This window comes from Pygocentrus nattereri, chromosome 2, assembly GCF_015220715.1.
Source record: "Pygocentrus nattereri isolate fPygNat1 chromosome 2, fPygNat1.pri, whole genome shotgun sequence".
NCBI classification, from domain to species: domain Eukaryota; kingdom Metazoa; phylum Chordata; class Actinopteri; order Characiformes; family Serrasalmidae; genus Pygocentrus; species Pygocentrus nattereri.
This window is the reverse complement of record NC_051212.1, coordinates 9876663-9897805: the sequence shown is the minus strand read 5'-3', so window position 1 is coordinate 9897805 and position 21143 is coordinate 9876663. Positions and strand designations below refer to the sequence as shown.

Here is a 21143-nt window from a genome sequence, read left to right as displayed (position 1 = left end):
GGAGTCCAAGTCAGGTCGAGTGCACACTGTCATTAAAGCAGGCAAGAGGGACAAATCAAACACCAAGACATTCTCAAGTTCATAGAAACATCCAACGATTCTTCTTTGACTCAGATTGTTATGCTGACAATATCATTTTGTAATGAAAAGCTTTGTATTACATCAGAAAGGAATGCAAAATAGAAGTATTTTCACCAGTGGTCTCAGACTTTTGGAGCCCACTGTATGTCAGTCGTAAATGCATAGTAGACCTGCATAGATTAGTCAACTAATAAATCCACTATACGAATGCTGTGGGCAGTAGTCGCCCAGTCGATAATATAAAGCTACTTGATATGAAACTAATTCTACTGCAAGCTGTGCAACACCATGTCTCACAAGTCAGACATGGTAGATTTCAAGAACTGCCATCTCTGATGGATTTGTGGAGGATCAGTTGTCAAAATCACATTTAGTTTACTTGCTACACACAGTTTCAGACTAAATTCTGGAATAACTTGCATAAAAGGGGAAAAGATGAACGGGTCCAGATTCAGAGAGTTGGTCTGTATCTCGCTCTGAAAGGCCAACTGGTGTGTAGAGATGCAGCTGCTTTTACAGGCATTTAGCATGAGAAATCACTGCACGTTTCCCATAAGACTAATGATACCAGTACACGGAAGAACGGACATCCACAGCCAGTTTAAATCGTCTGTGAGAGGTGAGAATCTCAGAAGTGTGGTGATCTTAGTGGGCAGTTTACATCACACGGTCTGTGTATGTCTGTGGGCAGAGCGCCTGAGGCCCAAACCTACTGAAATACAACCAAACAACTCCTGTAGTGCACATCTCCCACCTCAAACCCCAGCATCTGCATTCTTTTCTTACAGTCATGTTGACTAGTCAACTACTTCTGAATAAGCAGAATGACCATCCATCCATCCATCCATCCATCCATCCATCCATCCATCCATCCATCCATCCATCCATCCATTTTCTAAGCCTCTTCTCCGTCAGAGTTATGGGGGGGTGCTGGAGCCTATCCCAGCGGTCATCGGGCGGAAGGCAGGATACACACTGGACAGGTCGCCAGTCCATCACAGGGCAGACAGACAGACACAGACAGTCACTCACACCCAGGGGCAATGTAGCATGTCCAATTGGCCTGACTGCATGTCTTTGGACTGTGGGAGGAAACCGGAGAACCCGGAGGAAACCCACGCAGACACGGGGAGAACATGCAAACTCCACACAGAGAGGACCCTGGTCGCCTGGCTGGGGAATCGAACCCAGGCCCACCTCGCTGTGAGGCGACAGCGCTACCCACCACGCAACTGTGCCTAGTAACTAGAATGACTAGTAAAACAAAAAATAGCAGTTGTGCAACCCCTAATATACAGTAATAAACATAGGCTGCTTAATTCTAAAGGAAAAACAGGCCAGTGAAAACGGATTAAGACGGCTTAGTACATAAAAATACACACGTGTAAAAAGTTTACCCCAGGGGAATAAATTAAGTACAAAGAAAACGAAGATATGAGCCCTTTAAAAGCTAAATCAATGCTAAATCAGAGCACAGAAAATGGTAAACCCTGAAAAAATGTCCTTTACATTGTATGTAAATTTCATGATTAACGGATCAAAAATGACTTGGAAAAAATTCTGGTTCCATTGACTTACATTAACAGTAAAGTGTGTTTTTTTTCCTTCTCCTATACACTTGTAATTTTTGATAGATTGTGTGTGTGTGTGTACACGTGTGTGTGTGTGTGTGTATATATGGATATATATATATATATATATATATATATATATATATATATACACACACACACACACATACACACACACACACTTCTCCTTTAAATCTCCTGTAAATTAGCCATTTTGGAGAAATGTGTGTAATATATCCATGATCTCAACACAAATATCAATGTTTACTCATTACTTTGGGTAATAAAGTGGTTTGGTGGGATCAGAAAAAAACTCGTTGGGCTCAGGTCTGTTTCGAACTGCTGCTGGTCGAGTGGACAGAAGGTTCTCGGGCTGTATTTGGGCTCAGTTCAAAATTCCGTGCCTGATATTACAAAGCTGGATGGACTTAAATAATAAGCCAAATGCTTCTATTTCATTTATGTTTTATTTAACTCATTAATGTAACCCACAAACACGCACTTATTCAGGTTCACAGAGCATAACTGACCCAAAATTCCACTGTATCTTCTGATATATGAAAAACTCACACTTACTGGGCACAGTAAGCTCAATAAGACATAGACTAACTTGTAAAAAGTGAGTCATCGTCCTCTTCATCATCCTCGTCATCCTCCTCCTCCAGTTCATCCTTGTACATGCTGGGTAGGTCCTCATAGTCAGACTCATTGGGCATATTCTCTTTGTCATCCTCGCAGTCAATCACCACCGTGGGCACTGGCCGGCCGTCCAGAAGACCACACTGACCAGAGTGCAACGCAGAACTGCCAAGAAAAGAAAACCAGGGCTGTTTCAACACAGTCAAATCACGTTTTGCTGATTTTTGAAGTGAAATTGTGTTCACATATCCTTTCCAGAGAAACAAAAACTTAAATACAGCATTTTCCTGCACATTTCAGCGTAAAACTTCCACTTATTTACTGGGTTTAACATACTGGAGGACAATAAAACACAAAATATAAAATATAACTTTTGTCCTGGCCGTATTTTTCACAATATGTTAAATTAAGCAAATAAACACTGGTGGATCATTCTCAGCACTGCAGTAACATTGACATGGTGGTGGCGGTGGTGTTGTGCTGGTCTGAGTGGATCAGACACAGCAGTGCTGCTGGAGTTTTTAAACACCTCAGTGTCGCTGCTGGACTGAAAATAGCCCACCAATCAAAAATATCCAGCCAACAGCGTCCTGTGGGCCAACAACCAACACAAACTGTGCAGCAGCAGATGAGCTACCGTGTCTGACTTTACATCTACAAGGTGGACTGACAGGTAGGAGTGTCTAATAGAGTGGACAGTGAGTGGACACAGTGTTTAAAAACTCCAGCAGCACTGCTGTGTCTGATCCACTTGAACCAGCACAACACACTAACACACCACCACCACGTCAGTGTTACTGCAGTGCTGAGAATGATCCACCACCCAACTAGTACCTGCTCTGTGAGGGGCCATGGGGGTCCTGACCACTGAAGAACAGGGTAACAGAGTATCAGAGAAACAGATGGACTACAGTCTGTAACTATAGAACTACAGAGAGCAGCTATACAGTAAGTGGAGCTGATAAAGTCGACAATGAGCGTAGAAACAAGGAGGTGGTCAGAAGGCTGATCGGTGTATATATATATATATATATATATATATATATATATATATATATATATAAAAAATACATACATACATACAATTATAATAAACCTTTTCTCTTAACCTAAATTCAATGTATACACTGAAGTTCTCAGTCATACACTAACAGTATGATATGATGATATAAGCCAGGGCATAATCACACATGCAGTTCGGCCCCTGTTTACTACTGACCCCCTCTTACAATCTTCGTACCATCATCACAAGCTTATGTAAGCTGTTTGATCATTTCTGTAATAATCTCCTAATTGAGTTAACTGTAATTACGTCCTGTGTTAATTACAGAAAAGTGGTTGACGCAAGGTGAATCACACGGACCCGGACCACTCGCAGGCCCACCGGTTAATTTCATAACACACCGTTACAGACTGATGCCTGAAGACACGATGCCACAAACGTGCGCCCGCGATTACTGCCGTCATTCCCGAAATGAGCGTCGACAATCTGTGGGAAATGAGCAGGACGCCGTGACGCATCCCTACCAGCGAAATCCAGATTAGCCAGCCATTCATTTGCAGATAGCCACAGTTAAAGCCGCGATAAGCCTTTTTGAATGCATTCATAATGCGAAATAGAAAAAGGATAAAAAAAGAAAGCTAAAAGAAGGCAATTAACGGCGGTGAAAGAACTTGCAGTCGCATCCGTCACACAGGAAAAAAGAGGGTGCCGCGTCAAACAGAACAATCTCAGAGAAATAGCATGACAACATGAGACATGGATGAATTCCAAACAACAAGAAAACAGCACATAACTGCATCAGCACCTCTGTGACCTGGTCTAAATAAAAGTACTGCACTCTAAACATCACAGAGCTGGAATTCAACAGAGCTGCTGTTTTGAAAAAGTCCAAGGCTGACAGATGCACAACCTGAAATATGGGGGGAGGGGGGGGGAGGGGGGGGGGTTGTAAACTCACTTACTCACATGCTCCAGTAGTGCCCTTGCAGCATCCACACACTGTCAGAGGGGCAGGACCCCCCACTGTCACTGGCATGGAACCCTCAAGAGTACATCTCAGTACCTTTAGTCAGGGAACATATCTGAACCATAATCCATTGAAATGATATTTTCTAAGCTGTACTGACTCCACACCCTGCCTCGCCTCCAGGCTTTTATTGTATTGCTCTGTTTTAAAGCTTTAGATTACGAAAAAGGTACAAATATGAGCTTTTCACCTCGAAAAACTGATTTAAGGTTCAGAATCAGACCTTGAAACCACTGCTGTACCTTTGAGGGAACATTTACATAGTTTGGACCTTGATGACCAAAATAATCGGACCTGCAGAGAACCTTCATTTCAACTTCTGATGATGTATATTAACTGGTGAATGCAGAAGGAAGACAGACAGCTAATATCACTGCTAGGAAGCCAATCAACTTACTGCAGTAATTTAAATCCTCAAATACTCAGCAGATATGACTTGAGGCTGCCATCAAGGTAAAAGCTAAAGTCAGTGAGATAGCTGGTTATTCAGACACCTCAGTTTGGCTTCTGTAATACTGACGTGATGACTTGGCTTTTACCTTTTCCCCTATATCTAGATATGCTGAGCGAAGGGTACCAAGGGATATCTTCATCTCGAGGCAATCACTGTGTCCCGTGATTGCTCTGCAATGCCACCTAGATTGTCAATCAGTTCAATCAACTACATTAATCCTTTAAAAATCCCTCGGCTTTCGTAATCCACATCAACTCGGGCTGTAGCTTCCGAGCTTGGCAGTCGAATCACAGACTTCATCTCCCAGTTGAAGAATCTTTCAAGAATGAGGACTATAAACGCGCTCCATGCTGTTCAGAGCAAACTGGATCCCTGGTCTGTTATGCAACAGGCACTAGCTGTGGCACTAGCAGGCTGGCATCAGGAAGAGACTGGCAGTGTTTGGACACTGTCACTTCGCCAGCCTGTACCCAGTAGAGCCACAGAGAGGGCATCACAGTGCCCAGGGTCTCTCAACGGAGGGGTAAGTGGGCCACAGACTCTGTGGTGGGTTTGTTAGGTGGGTCACCCCTCTGAGCACCACCACTGCTCTCATTCTGACATCTAAAGAGAGCAAAGATAGCCTCATACACAGTCTGTGATACAGAAAAAGGATAGCAGACAGAGTCTCATGGGCTCTTCAGTTAAAATAGAGGTTCTGTATAGAACCATGAACACTCAAAAAACCCTTTGCATGATTAAAGTGTTGTTTGCATCATGAAAGAGTTCTTCAGATTGATGGAGAATGTGATGTAGATGGTTCTTTACAGTCTATACACTCATTTCTCCTTATCAATAGAGAGTAAATTTCGCCTGTAACTCAGAGGTGGATGAAGTACACAAATCATGTACGTGAGTTAAAGTAGAGACACCCAAGGTAAAATATTCCTCCAGTGAAAGTAGATGTTCCTCCCTTTAGACGTCCACTTGAGTAAAAGTACTAAAGTATTTACCTTCAAATGTACTTAAGTATCTAAAGTAAAAGTACTAAAAGAGTAATTCTGGCTCTGATCTGGTCCTGTTATCATTTTTATAACCAGACTGGCTTCATGAACTCATTTCAGGTGAAAGTCCTCCAGCGTCTCTCTTGGTAAACCAGTCTTTTAATAGAACGTCATTAATTAGTGACGCTGACGTCTATTAAAATGATCAGAAGCACAAAACACTGAAGGTAAACAGTTTCCATCAGGGAGAACCGAGTGGCTCTGAAATCACTTTTTACACACAAGCAAAGTTTCAGTTTCAGATTTATTTACAACTTAGTTCCAAGTTTAAGTTGAATAAAAACTGGCTTTAAACTCAGGATCACAGATGAGCTCCTTTACTATGTTGATCTGTAGGCGTCTGTTCATAAACATAAACCAGCCCAAACTCATTTACTATAAAATGAAATGGTGTTTGTAGAAATTCAGAAAAAAGCCGCGTCAGTCTCGACTGCATATGTGGACGTATTTCTATATTGTGCTCTATTTACACAAAGGGTCTCAAGAGTAAAGTTAGCATGCATGAGGGTCTCATTTCTCCTCATCAATAGAGAGTAAAGCTGGCCTTTAACAGGGTCTCATTGCAACAGCGAGAAACAACAGGCTAAATAAGAAAAATCTGGTAGAACTTCAGTCGTGTTCTGATCGTTCTGGCAGTGACTGAATGGAACGTTCAATCTTTCTAATGAAATAAACACAATTAAAGCAAAAGGCTTCTAATCTAGAGTCCAAGCCAGTCAAATGCCTGAAATGCGTTTTCAGCTCTACTTAGAACCAGAACAAACAAACAAACAAACAAACAAAAAAACACATTATATATTAAATGTTTTTCCTAATATGTTAAGTTCAGCAAATAAACTGAAACTGTGCCCTAAAATTTGCAGGAAAATGCCACTGAACTCTTTCTTTTAGAGGAAACCTCTAGAAGACGCTGCGCTCACCTCTCGAGCCTCTGCATGGTGAGTGCCAGCGTCTTGTTGAGCTCCTCGATGATGCGGCTGGGAACGCCGCCGTACTGCAGCTGGTGCGGGTGGCCGTGGTGTCCCCCAAGGCCTCCGTGGTGCATCAAGGGAGCGCATTTCTGGGGGTAGGTGGCTAAGGGGCTCGGGGTGGAGACGGGCGGCTCCAGGCCTCCAGACGGCACACAGATCATCACCTTCTTAGGAGGTAGAGGAGGAGAGAGCTTCCCCTGCACACAGGGCAGCTTCAGGGGCTGGCATGGCTCTGAAAACAGACAAAAAAAACATGGAGAAAGAAAGAAGATGGAACACACAGACTTTTTACTGAAGAGGAGACATTCCAGATGTTCTCCAATCAAAAGACCTGCATCCAAACAATTAACAGCAAACGGTTAAATATTAAATAGTTGATACCAATTCACTGCTGTGTACAAATATCCCTCAACTTGAACGATAAGCCTGTCTATTCAAATAGTAACTGCTGTTTACTGGAAATGAAATAAGATTAAACTACATCAGTCAAGCAAGTGTTTATGAGTTAACAGTCAACTGTTGTTAATTGATTAATCATTTAAATCCTTAATAACAGAATGTTCACTGTCCATCCACACACTCGCAAGCTTAACCAGCATTTTGCTGCCGTCGGAATAAAATCTCGTACCTTCTAAGTGGAAACTTTACAGAAGAAGAAGAAGGGATAAACACATCGCTGCTGTCGGAAGAAAACCTTGTATCTCCATTTTGGTCGTTTTTCAGTTTTTGGCATAATATGAAAAAGCCTGTTGGTCTTTACATTGTGTGTAAATTTCATGAAGAATGCACCAAAAGAAACGGCCCAAAATGACTAGGAAAGACGTCTGGTTCCATTGACTTACATTAAAAGTAAAGCATGTTTTTTCCCTCTCCTGTAAAGTTACCATTTTGGAGATACGAGGTTTTCTTCCGACAACAGTGATATGTAACTTAATGTAAATCAATGGAACCAGACTTTTTGTCCAAGTAATTTTGGGCCATTTCTTTTGGTCAATTCATCACGAAATTTCCACACAATCTAAAGAGCAACAGAAATTTTCTAATTATTTCAAAAACTGAAAAACTTGATTAAAAAAGCTTAATTTGATAAATCCTGGAATTCTTCTGACATTCTGGAAAGCGTGTCCTTTGGACAGGCCAGTAGTCTCCATTTGATGGCCCTGCAAGGTCCTACCGATCATTTGGCTGGCGGCCCCGTTCCGGAGGGCGGTCATTTCAGGAATGGGCCTTTTTCAAATTCAACAACATCTGTATCAGCTAATCTGTTACTGATACTCAGGAATTCATTAAGCAAATGGTCTAATGCTCACTGAGGCAATGTCCCAACACATGTTCCCTTATCAACTATAAATTACACAAGTGCTCATCAATTTCCAATTACATGATTACATAAGGCCTGATTACCTTTCGAGAGCCGCCACTCCAACTTTGGTAGGAAAAGTGCTTTTTTAACATTCTTCGCTATCACTGTGTTGGGGGCAGTCGTGGGCTGGAGGTTAGGGAACTGGCCCTGTGACCGGAAGGTTGCTGGTTCGATCCCCAGGGCCGACAGTCCATGACTGAGGTGTCCTTGAGCAAGACACCTAACCCCCAACTGCTCCCCGGGCACCGTGGATAGGGCTGCCCACCACTCTGGGCAAGTGTGCTCACTGCCCCCTAGTGTGTGTGTTCACTAGTGTGTATGTGGTGTTAAATGCGGAGGTGGAATTTCCCCGTTTGTGGGATTAAAAAAGTATCACTTATTAGAACAGGATGTCTCACACACTAAAAACAAAGGGTCAGCAGTAACAGATGCCACCTGACCACTAGCAGCACACTTATGCACTGATAAACCTCTTGATGTGCTTTTAAATGCTGTATTCTCCCATTTTTAAACCAGAGACGCTACACTTTGGATGTTTTCCTCACCATCACCATCTACAGTTAATCCAAACCAAAAGTACTGCATGTAAAGGCAGATTTTGGTCCTAAAATAGGTTGAAGCACTTCAGTGGCGGACAAGGAACAAACCTTATTATCCACAGACTGCTCTGATCTTACTGAACTAAGTGTATTAGGCTAATCCAAGTAGAAAGCCTGAAGACAACAGTGTCAACAGGAAGTGTGTCCTTAACCAAACAGCGAGTTCATATTAGGACACAGCATTTCCAAGATAAAAACCAATGGAAGAGAAAGACGATAGCCCTCTTTGGACTGGTTAAGTTTGCCAGGGGGAACAACTAAAAAGACGTTAAAGCTTATTAAAGTTCAGAAACCCGTCCTGTATAATGCGGTGCGTCAGAAGTGCTAATAAGACAAAACGTTAGTCATGTTAACACGGAAATGATGGTGCTTCTAAGACGAAAATACAGAATTAAGTTCAATAACTATGCAAATCATTCGCATCTGCTGGCTCCATAAATGTTGCATCTTGCTTGGACCCCAATGGTTGCCACTTGTGACAGTTAAACTATTACAGCAATTGCACAAGTTCACAGAACAGAAGCTGCTTGTTTTGGTTGCTAACAAGGAGCATTTAAACATATTAACTTGAAGCTACCGAAGAAAGAATATCCCAATATGTCACAATGAAACCAACTTCCCTGCAGATATAACGTGGCTTGCTTTTCACTTTTTGGTAAGGTTACCCTAGTTTTGAGTGCTTTTTCTGCGGTTAGCTGAATAACGAACTGTTGCTGTGCTGTGTTTACGGGAAGACGAGGAATTCTTCCTCGGAATTCTCTGTTGACTTCCTTCCCGAAACTGAAAACTCACCGGTGATCATTCAAAGCAGCGTATTTTACCGAAAGGTGACACAGAATGGCAGTAAAACCACCACAGGTCAAGAAAGCTTCTAGTGGGCTCCATTTCAGATGTTTGTGTTACACGTGGTCAAGCTAAAAGTTGATGCTAGTGGCCACGAGAGGTCTAACGCAAGTCTAACGTAACTTTGTACTGCAGCTGCTGCTGTAATTGCCCATTAGATCAGTGGAATCTCGCTTATCTGATTAACTGCTTTCCTTCTCCAACTGCTAATGTGAAGAGGATAGAGAAGTTCTACCAACCAGACCAGGTAACATGGAAGTGTATACTAATACTAGGAAACTAAAGACGGCAAGCAGCAGCGGTCAGAGGGAGCAGTCTTGGGCTGAAGGTTCGATCCCCAGAGCCGACAGTACATGACTGAGGTGTCATCCAACCCCCAACTGCTCCCTGGGCGCTGCAGATAGGGCTGCCCACCACTCTGGGCAAGTGTGCTCACTGCCCCCTAGTGTGTGTGTGTGTGTGTGTGCTCACTCACTAGTGTGTGTATGTGGTGTTTCACTGCACGTATGGGTTAAATGCGGAGGTGAAATTTCCCTGTTTTGGGAGTGCTAAAGGTCACTTAAATCAATGAACTGATTCATCAAGGAGATCTGGACGGGATTAAAATGATCAGACCAGTGAATTTGGTGAACAACAGCAGCTAATTCAGCCTGTAATTTTCTCAGGGGGAGGAGGGAGAAAATCTTGTTATGACTGATAGTAAAATCACAGAGCACTGCCTTTAAAAGTGGATCTCATCCAAACCAGGCTTACATATATCAAAGAGACTTCACTGATTGAATTTAGTTTTCATGATTTAGATCTATTTATATACCGAGTTAAGCCCTCTCACACACAGTCAGCTAAAAAGGAGAATCAGACTGGGATGAAGGCGCTTCTTCCATAATTCAGGAGCGCCAGAAAGACACTACACTGACTTCAAAACAGATGATAATAAAACTTTATTATCTGACGAGCCTTGAGCAGCGCCTGAAAAATCGCTAGATACGGTCACTTCACAGGCCACTGATATACAGCAGAGCCAGCAGTGAATTTATCAGTACTTAATTCAAATTACGTTAGACAGTGCATTAAAAGGGCAGGTCGACATATTTCTCAGCCAAATCAAGCTGTCTCGGCCAAAGTCCTGCACCACCATTATCTAATGATCAAACCACTGGATGAATCACCTGATGTACACTCACTGGCCACTTTATTAGGTACCCCTACCTTGTATCTACCCTCATTGTCCATTTATCAGTTACCATAATATACAATCAGAAACCAGCCTTCATTTATTTAAGATCCAGTCAACGCAGCCATTAAATAAAGTTTTAAATGAAGTTTTTGTCGGTGGAAAAAAAGGAGAAAAAACAGAAAAACTGACATTTAGACAGCCTCAGCATTTAGTGTGTCCACTCTTATCCTATATTACAGATTTTATTCTTGTTGGGAAATCTGCAACACTTTCTTCCACACCTCCAAAGTTCCCCACCTCCAAAGTTCAGTCTTAGAAGTTGGACTCCTCACATTTCAAATACACCCATTCAGTGGTGTTGAGGTCTGGACTACTGGTGTAGCCAGTACTCTGTTCTGAGAAGCCCAGCAGCTTCTTTATTTGATTTGCAATTGTTTTGTCTACTTTTTTCCTCAGTGAGGCTTCTTGACAGCTACAAATCCTTTCAGACTCATAGCATTGAGCTGTCTTCTCACTGTAGAAGGACGGACAGAAACACCCATGGACACCTTTTATCCTATTCATCAACGGTCAGAACTACCACTGAGCAGGTATTATTTAAGATTAAGATTAAGATACACTTTTTAGTCCCACAAACGGGGAAATTTCACCTCTGCATTTAACCCATCCGTGAAGTGAAACACCACATACACACTAGTGAATACACACACACTAGGGGGCAATGAGCACACTTGCCCGGAGTGGAGGGTAGCCCGATCCACGGCGCCCGGGGAGCAGTTGGGGGTTAGGACACCTCAGTCATGGACTGTCAGTGCTGGGGATCAAACCAGCAACCTTCCGGTCACAGGGCCAGTTCCCTAACCTCCAGCCCACCTCCAGCCCACGACTGCCCCAATTTGGGACGATATGTAATTGTAGAACTACAAAGTGCACATATATGGTAAATGGACCTTACCTTGTAGATACAAAGTAGGTGTATTTAATAAAGTGTCTGCTACATATCAGTCTGGTACAGATGCCTGCAATGAACACTTTGTTGACAGTGAGAAGCAAGTCACTAGATTGGAAGGCTGGGAAGTTCACAGGTTGTGGTTGTAGCACCAACCACCTCATTCTGATGGTTTGTCATTTTGTGTCCCCTTCCTGTCAAAGTAGGCGGCCCTTGGCCACATCGATCAACAAAGCCCTTCAGATTCTCTGGCTGTGGTCATCTGGCTTGTGAGACCAGGCTAAACTAGGCTGTCCAGATTAGAACTGAAAACACTGATGTTAATATCTTTCCTCAGTCTTGAACACCTGTCAACTGGTCAATGAATTAAAATCATCTCAAATAATAAAACATCCAATTGAGCCAATAAACTTCTTGCAGTGGGCTTTAGCAGATTTAGCACTGTGCTCTGTCCCACCTGTGCTGTGGTTGGACAGCCGGGGAAATGGCTTTGGGGGCAGTGCAGGCGGCTGCTTGTGGTAGAGTGGAGCTTTGGCAGGGTTTTCCTGAATGTCCCCTGGAAACGCAACTGACTTCTTAACAGGCAGAACCATGGACGTCTTTAGGGAGGGATCCTGAGGACAGACTCCGCCCTCCATAGAGGCCCGGAATTCAATGGTGGCTGCAGGGAAGAAACAAATGAATTCTTGGTGTAAATGAATCAGTGTAACTTACATTTAGACACAATGTTTCAACACAAGCACAAAAAAATGACACTTAAAAGACCAAAAGAGTCAAGATTAGTCAAATCTCTCAAAGCTTCGACGTGTTTTAGACGATGTTCAAAACGATAAGAAGAATCGCCGCGGCCTGTGCTGAACATCGAGCACCACACATGTACTGAGGTTTGGGAAACATTTCACAGAAAATGCAACATCTATATTAAAGCTTTACTGGGGCCTGACATTTTCGTCCCCAGTTATGGTCCATTTCAACACAATCCAGACCACCAAGAACAGAATCTGGACCAGACTGAAACCAGCGTAAACATGTCCAAAGTCAATTGTAGCCTGACAAAATCCAATCCCGACTGTATCCTGACAAAATTCCGTCCAAACCTGATTTTAGTCCGTCTAAATTCACACATATAGTAAGTCTCAGTGGTGCAATGCTTGTTTTAGATTGAAAACGGTTTGTGTTCTGAAATCTGCATGTGAAATCAGAACATAACCAGAGTCTGACAAATATTTGAGAAATTATGTTCAAACCTGACAAATATTTAGGAAATTATGTCAAAACCTGACAAATGAGAAATTTTCCAAATCTGGTAAATATTTAAGAACCTGTCAAAATCTCACAAATATTTGAGAAATTATGGCCAAACCTGACAAATATTTGAGAAATTCTGATCAAACTTAACAAATATTTAAGAAATTGTCAAAACCCGATAAATATTTAAGAAAATGTGTTCAAACCCAACAAATATTTGTGAAATTCTGTTCAACCCTGACAAATACTGGACCTTAGCGCCACAATGTGAGTGACGGACTGAAAACCATTTAAGGTGATAACATTCAGGAGGGAGAATGAAGCAGAGAGAAAAACCAAAAGCAAGCTAAAATCCGTTAAGGGCACAGCCAGGCTGTGAGAAATCTGCACGCGAAATTGGAACACAACCCGAGCCTGACACGCATCTGAGAAATCACGTCCCAACCTGATGTGAATTGCCTGGTTCCGTCAGATCCAAACAAATATGTCAAACTCTGTTCATCACTCTTTACCATCAAAACACCCTTTACCATCACCAATGCACAAGTGAAGGACAAGGATTCACTGAACACCAAACTCGAGACAACCACACGGCTGACCGCAGCAGAACGAAGCGCATTAGGCAACTCAATTAACATCCCTTATCAGCACAGAGCTAAATCAAAAGGAGAGGAGAAACAAAAACTGTCCCACTAGCTCGACTCCTTAAGTAGCACGCTTCTGATGCTTTTGATCATTTTTATGCAACTTAATTATCTTGACGGGCTGCAGAGCAGATAGCAGGCCGGTTGTGGACAGTGCTGCCCGAAGACGGTCCTTTCAGTAATAGTGGCCTGATTCAAATTCAACCTGCATAATTGGCATTTCGGTGCTATGCAGATGTTCTTAGCCAACGATGCAGAGGATTGCGTGCCGTTTGGTCCCTCGCCATGGTTTAACGGCGGTTAAAGCCCGAAGCTCTGTCCTTTCATTTCACGTTTGACCACATGAGGCTTGAGCGGCTGAGCAGAATGACCGAGCTCCATGCTTTAATGGTTGGTTCATTAGCCATGTGCCTTTACACGGCTTTTTCTTTGTACACTATACCATAAATCAACACTATACCAGTAACTTAATCCCAGTAAGTCGCAGCACTCAAGTCACAGTTTTAAGCAGCAAAACAATAGAGGGGTACATAGGTTAAGATTAATACAATAAAAGTATTCAAATAATATAAAAGTGTCTGGCCCTTCTCAATATCACATAATAATAACCACCAAACTTTTCATTCGCAGATGTAAAATCCAAGAATTCAAAATTTCAAATTCATATTATATGAAAATTCTGTTATATATTTATCAAATGAACAAATATCTGGCATGGAGTAAAATATACAGAGAAAATATAATGCATGACTGTCTCATATACTCCAATCAGGCCCAACATCATGACCACCTCCTTGATTCTACGCTCATTGTCCATTTTATCAGCTCCACTTACTGTATAGCTGCACTTTGTAGTTCTACAGTTACAGACTGTAGTCCAGACAGCAGGACCCCCATGGACCCTCACAGAGCAGGTACTATATGGGTGGTGGATCATTCTCAGCTCTGCAGTAACACTGACGTGGTGGTGTGTTAGTGTGTGTTGTGCTGGTATGAGTGGATCAGACGCAGCAGTGCTGCTGGAGTTTTTAAACACTGTGTCCACTCAATTAGACACTCCTACCTTGTCATTCCACCTTGTAGATGTAAAGTCAGAGACGACAGCTCATCTGCTGCTGCACAGTTTGTGTTGGTCGTCCTCTAGTCCTTCATCAGTGGTCACAGGACGCTGCCCACAGGACGCTGCTGGCTGGATGTTTCTGGTTGGTGGACTTTTCTCAGTCCAGCAGCGACACTGAGGTGTTTAAAAGCTCCAGCAGCACTGCTGTGTCTGATCCACTCACACTAACACCACCACCACCACCACATCAAAGGGGGCTAACAGAGTATCAGAGAAACAGATGGACTACAGTCTGTAACTGTAGAACTACAACGTGCAGCTATACAGTAAGTGGAGACAATGAGTGTAGAAACGAGGAGGTGGTCATGATGTTAGGCCTGATCGGTGTAAATCTCCCAGCCAGACAAGCCATAGCAACTATCATCCTCTTATCAAGCAGTTGCTAAGAACTGTACTCGGCCTCATTCTGGCAAACTGCCCAAGACCTTTCTTAGCGTTTCGATCCCGTCCCAGGAAATTGCTGATACGTTTATGGGTAAAATTGTAAGGGCTAAGGTGACTTCATGATAGACGAACACACTACAGTAAAGTAGAAACCTTCTCAGACTCCAGGCCCCTCAGAGCTTCAGCATATGTATAAGCTAATCAAGTATTCCACATTTCCACCCAAATTAATCCCCGCTGTATTTTTCGCTGTCACCCAGAGTAAACACGATCACACTCACGCGCGCGGGAGCCCTCTAAGAGCTTTAACGTGTGTAAGCTGATTAAACGCACGCAGCCAATCAGACGGCAGATTTCCAAATGTTTTCCACGATGCCAAAAGAAAAATTAAATGAGAGGAGGAAGAGGAAGAAGAAAGAACACCCATTAATCTGCTGCCAGTCAAGGCTCTGAACCAAACGCAGTGCAGCCTTGAAGCTCTTAAATGAGCTTTACATAAAGAAGGGTGAATCAGACCCGGAGGTCAAACGCAGTGACCTTCAGATAAGCTCCCCATTCGCTCACATTGAGAGGAATGTGTAAGCCAAAACCACTAAAACCCACTAGAATAGAAACTAACAGGGGGGCTGTGTCAACTCATTAGCATTATTAGCTTTCAGCCATTATTAATGAATTCATTTGTGGTGTAAACATTTCACCCTTTTTTTAAAAAATGGTGAACAGACTGAACGTGTTTAGATCATATGATATAAACTCACTCAGCACTTTAACCGGCACCACTTACCACAGTAGGTCTATAAATACAGATCTCTTCTCTGCATCAGTTCTTAGTCTGTCTTTACTCCATTCATCAGTGGTCAGGAGCCCCATGGACCCTCACTGAGCACTGTTTGGGTGGTGGGTCATTCTCAGCAGTGCAGTAACACTGACAGGGTGTTGGTGTGTTAGTGTGTGTTGCGCTGGTCTGAGTGGATCAGACACAGCAGTGCTGGAGTTTTTAAACACCTCAGAGTCACTGCTGGATTGAGAATAGTCCACCAACCAAAAATATCCAGCCAACAGTGTCCTGTGACCACTGATGAAGGATTAGAGGACGACCAACACAAACTGTGCAGCAGCAGATGAGCTGTCGTCTCTGACTTTACATCTACAAGGTGGACTGACAAGGTAGGTGTGTCTAGAGTGGACAGTGAGTGGACACAGTGTTTAAAAACTCCAGCAGCACTGCTGTGTCTGATCCACTCGCACCAGCACAACACACACTAACACACCACCACCAAGTCAATATAACTGCAGTGCTGAGAATGATCCACCACCCACATAGTACCTGCTCTGTGAAGGTCAATAGGGGTCATGACCACTGAAGAACAGGGTAAAAGGGGGTAACAAAGTATGGAGAGAAACAGACTACCGTAATTGCAGGACTACAAAGTGCTCCTATATGGTCAGTGGAGAGTGTAGACACAAGACAGTGTACTTAATAAAGTGACCAGTGAGCGTAAACAGGTCATTTACAGAGAACAAAGCAAAGGGTTCACTGTGTAAATGATTCCAAGCTATATTTAGGGCCTTCGGTCAGGCAGTGGTTACACAGCAATTGCTTTTATAGAAGAAGACAATGGAGTCTCAGTGTGCAGCTCTGTGACCACTGATCTAAAAATAACACCAGCTGTCCTGGAGTCTTCAAAAGTGCCGACGACTACTTTAAAAAACAAGCGAGCGCTCACACTGGTGCTATGATTTAGCTTCAAATGAGCCACTAATACTGTAATGACGCTATTAAAACGTTAAGGACTTATCAGGATTGGCAAAATGTGCAAAAATAGTAATGAAGGAAACATTTAAATAAACTTTTCTTTATGAGTGAAGGGATTTATGAACACCACTATGAATAATTCAGACTGTGTGTGTGTGTGTGTGTGTGTGTGTATATCTATCTATCTATCTATATGTACATATATGTGTGCATGCATGCATGTATGCAAAATGTATTCACTATTTTACCATCATCAACATTCCACATAACTCGTGACATGTGTAGGTTTACTGGTGGGTTTGTGGTGGGAAAAAAAAGCCTGCATTAGTGTTGTAGTCATTGTGACCCCAGGTTCCTATCAGGACCACTGTAAAGACATCTGAGTTTGTTTCTCTAAAATGAACTGAAGTGATTTCATATCAGTGGTGAAACGATCTAAAAATTTGAAAAAACAAACAAAAAAAAAATGAATGAAATTGCTGGAATTCTCCTTTAACAGACACCATACGAATGTCTACGAATACTGGGAACCTCCGTCTGCAGCCCTGCAATATTTGCGAACGGACAGTCATATCTGACCATCAGAACTCACTCACCTTTCTCAAAGATCTCCTTCAGAACTCCTCGCTTTATCAGATCCTCTCTGGTCTGCCTTGCAGACATCTCCCTCTCCAGAGCTGAGGACACAAACAAAAAGGACAGTTAATACTGGCTCTTACTGGCTGCACAATATGCACAGTGTCCAAAAGTATGTGGACACCCCTCCTAATTATTGAGTTCGGGTGTTTGAGACATACCCACTCCTAACAGGTGTGTAAAAACAAGCACATAGCCATGCAGTCTCAATAGACAAACGCCGGAAAGAACGGGCCACACTGAAGAGTTCAGTGACGTGTCTTAGTCATAGGGTGGCACTTTTACCCCAAGTTGGTTTGTGAAGTTTCTGCCCTGCTGGATCTGTTCCGGTCAACTGTAAGTGCTATTATCATGAAATGGAAGCGACTAAGAGCAACAACAGCTCCGCCACGAACCAGCTGACCCCACAAACTCGGAGCGGGGCAGCCGAGTGCCGAAGTCCATCTTGCATAAAAATCGCCCTCTGTAGCATCATTTCATTACAGAGCTCCACTGCCTTTGGAAACAACATCAGCACAAAAAATGCGTGTCAGGAGCTTCACAAAATGAATTTCCATGGCTGAGCAGCTGCACACAAGCCTAAGATCACTATGTGCAATGCCAAGCGCCGGCTGGAGTGGGGTTAAGCACACTGCCACTGGACTCTGGAGCACTGGAAACGTGTTCTCTGGAATGATGAATGACACTTAACCATCTGGGAGTCTGATGGATGACTCTCGGTTTGGCAGGAGAACACTACCTACCAGTAAAGTAAATCCTAAGTAAATCCTAAGTAAATTCTGGTGGAGATTAGGGCTGCTTTTCAGGGGTTTGGGCCCCTTTGTTCCAGTGTATTGTTAATGCTAAAGCATACAAAGCCATTTTAGACAAGTATAGTTTTGTAGGAACAGTTTGGGGAAGACCCTTTCCTGTTCCAGCATGACCCATCATAATCACTGAATTCAGGTGTTCCAGTCACTTCCATGGCCACAGGTGTATAAAGCCGAGCCCCTAGGCCTGCAGACTGCTTCTACAGCCATTAGTGAAAGAATGGGTCGCTCTCAGGAGCTCAGTGAGTTCCAGCGTGGTGCCGTGATCGGACACCACCTGTGCAGCAAGTCCAGTCGTGAAATTTCCTCACTACTAAATATTCCACAGTTGACTGTCAGTGGGATTATAACAAAGTGGAAGCGATTGGGAACGACAGCAACTCAGCCACGAAGTGGTCGGCCACGTAAAATGACAGAGCGGGGTCAGCGGGTGCTGAGGTGCATAGTGCGCAGAGGTCACCGACTTTCTGCAGAGTCAATCACTACAGACCTCCAAACTTCATGTGGCCTTCAGATCAGGTCAAGAACAGCGTAGAGAGCTTCATGGAATGGGTTTCCATGGCCGAGCAGCTGCATCCAAGCCTTACATCACCAAGCACAATGCAAAGCATCGCTACTGGACTCTAGAGCAGTGGAGACGTGTTCTCTGGAGTGACCAATCACGCTTCTCCGTCTGGCAATCTGATGGATGAGTCTAGGTTTGGCGGTTGCCAGGAGAACGACACTTGTCTGATTGCATTGTGCCAAGTGTAAAGTTTGGTGGAGGGGGGATCATGGTGTGGGGTTGTCTTTCAGTTGTTGGGCTCGGCCCCTTGGTCCCAGTCAAATGAACAATTATGGAAAACCTAATCCTAACCCGAACCCTGACCCTAGTATTAACCCTAACTTTAACCCAAAACCTTATCTTAACCCTTATCCTGGCTCTAATCCTAATCCTAACCTCAACACAAAACCTAACCCGAACCCTCACTCTGGCCCTAAATCCTAACCCTAACCTTAACTTCAAGCCAAAACCTAATCCTCACCCTCACCCTGGTCATAGGCCTAAACTTAACCTCAACCCAAAGCCTGATCCTAAATATCATGCTTAATTCAGCAGTTTGGGTGATGTTGGGCCAGTTTGAGTCAGTTTCAGCCAGAATTTTCTCAGGCTTCGGTCAGTTGGTGCCTCAAAACTTGGCGATGTGGCTTGGATCGAACTCTGAGAGAAAGGTTATGGGCTGTTTTTAGGTTCGGGACAAAATTTCAGGCCCAAATAAAGCTCTCCGTCAGTGCCTTTTGAGCGCTGCTTCTTCGTCTCCAGCCCTGCTAACCATCAGATCTAAAACCGTAAGATCCTACAAGACCCTTCTGCTCTATTACTGTACTGCAGTCAGCGTGTTTCATTATGATTTCATTTTCAGTAGAATGGAAAAGATAAAAGTCAGCCGGTGCTGCAGTGAGCACAGTTCTTACAGTAACGCTTCAGATTGCAGCAGCCAAGTCCCAGCAGCACTGCTCTGCTATTTTTAGACCGTAACAGTTGAGGGACTTAACTTTTCTCCTCCCCCCCCACCACTACAACCCCTCCACTGCTCTCAGAAACGAGGCAGTTTGTCGCATTAGTAATTTCAGATTCTGCCCCTGTAAAGGAACCAATTAAGATTGTGAAAGAGCATTAGCACTTCTGCTTGCCATGCACGGTCCTCCCCTGCAGGCTGAAGAATGCTGCTTTAATGGCACGGCTGAGGACACAGAGCTGCTCAGAGAGAGGAGGAGTGGAGCATGAGCGTTCACGTGATGTGCACGTGAGATAGAGTACAAACTCGTGCACATGTAGGTGCAGGATGTGCATGAGGAGACCATAACCCTAGAGTTTCGCCGGGGAAAAGACACAGTGGCATGATAAACACTCACCCTCATGAGAGAGATGAGCAGTGAGATATTTAACGATTCAAAGCTTGGTAACACTGATTAATGAAGTCTTAAGAGAGAACCAGAAACACATCAACAACACATCGGCGAAGTAGCAGTAGTCCAGCATCTGAATACGCTGAAGTAAATTTCCTGAAGATGTTCTGCTGATACATTACTGACATTAAGTAGATGATTTATTGATCTGAATGAATTAAACTGTTTATGGTACTTCAGCTAAACAAAACCTAACCCTAACATGAACACTGGCCCTAATACTAACCCCAATTTTAACCCAAAGACTAGTCTTAATCCTCACCCTGGCCGTAATACTAACCCCAACTTTAACTGAAAACGCAATATTAATCCTCACCCTGGCCCTAATACTAACCCACATTCTGGTCCTAATCCTGAGCTTAACCTCAACCCAAAACCTAATCCAAACCCTCACCCCGGCCCTAATACTAACCCTAAACTAAACCTCAACCCAAAACCTAATCCAAACCCTCACCCCGGCCCTAATACTAACCCTAAACTAAACCTCAACCCAAAACCTAATCCTAACCCTCACCTTGGCCCTAATCCTAACCTTAACCCTAACCTCAACCCAAAACCTAATCCTAACCCTCACCGTGGCCCTAATCCTAACCTTAACCCTAACCTCAACCCAAAACCTAATCCTAACCCTCACCTTGGCCCTAATCCTAACCTTAACCCTAACCTCAACCCAAAACCTAATCCAAACCCTCACCCCGGCCCTAATACTAACCCTAAACTAAACCTCAACCCAAAACCTAATCCAAACCCTCACCCCGGCCCTAATACTAACCCTAAACTAAACCTCAACCCAAAACCTAATCCTAACCCTTACCTTGGCCCTAATCCTAACCTTAACCCTAACCTCAACCCAAAACCTAATCCTAACCCTCACCT

The 21143-nt window shown here is 43.5% G+C and overlaps 1 protein-coding gene across 6 annotated transcripts in view; it reads right to left on the bottom strand.

Annotated features, from left to right (window-relative positions):
- LOC108440944 (phosphatase and actin regulator 1) overlaps positions 1-21143 on the bottom strand; it is a 122649-nt gene that overhangs the window by 25703 nt on the left and 75803 nt on the right. For all 6 annotated transcript variants that reach the window (XM_017720150.2, XM_037544407.1, XM_017720148.2 and 3 more), the window contains exons 3-6: positions 17469-17549; positions 12178-12381; positions 6739-7021; positions 2263-2456 (exon numbers count right to left, since the gene is read on the bottom strand). In XM_017720150.2, the coding sequence (XP_017575639.1) occupies positions 2263-2456; positions 6739-7021; positions 12178-12381; positions 17469-17549 (762 nt within the window). The remainder of the gene's footprint in view (positions 1-2262; positions 2457-6738; positions 7022-12177; positions 12382-17468; positions 17550-21143) is intronic.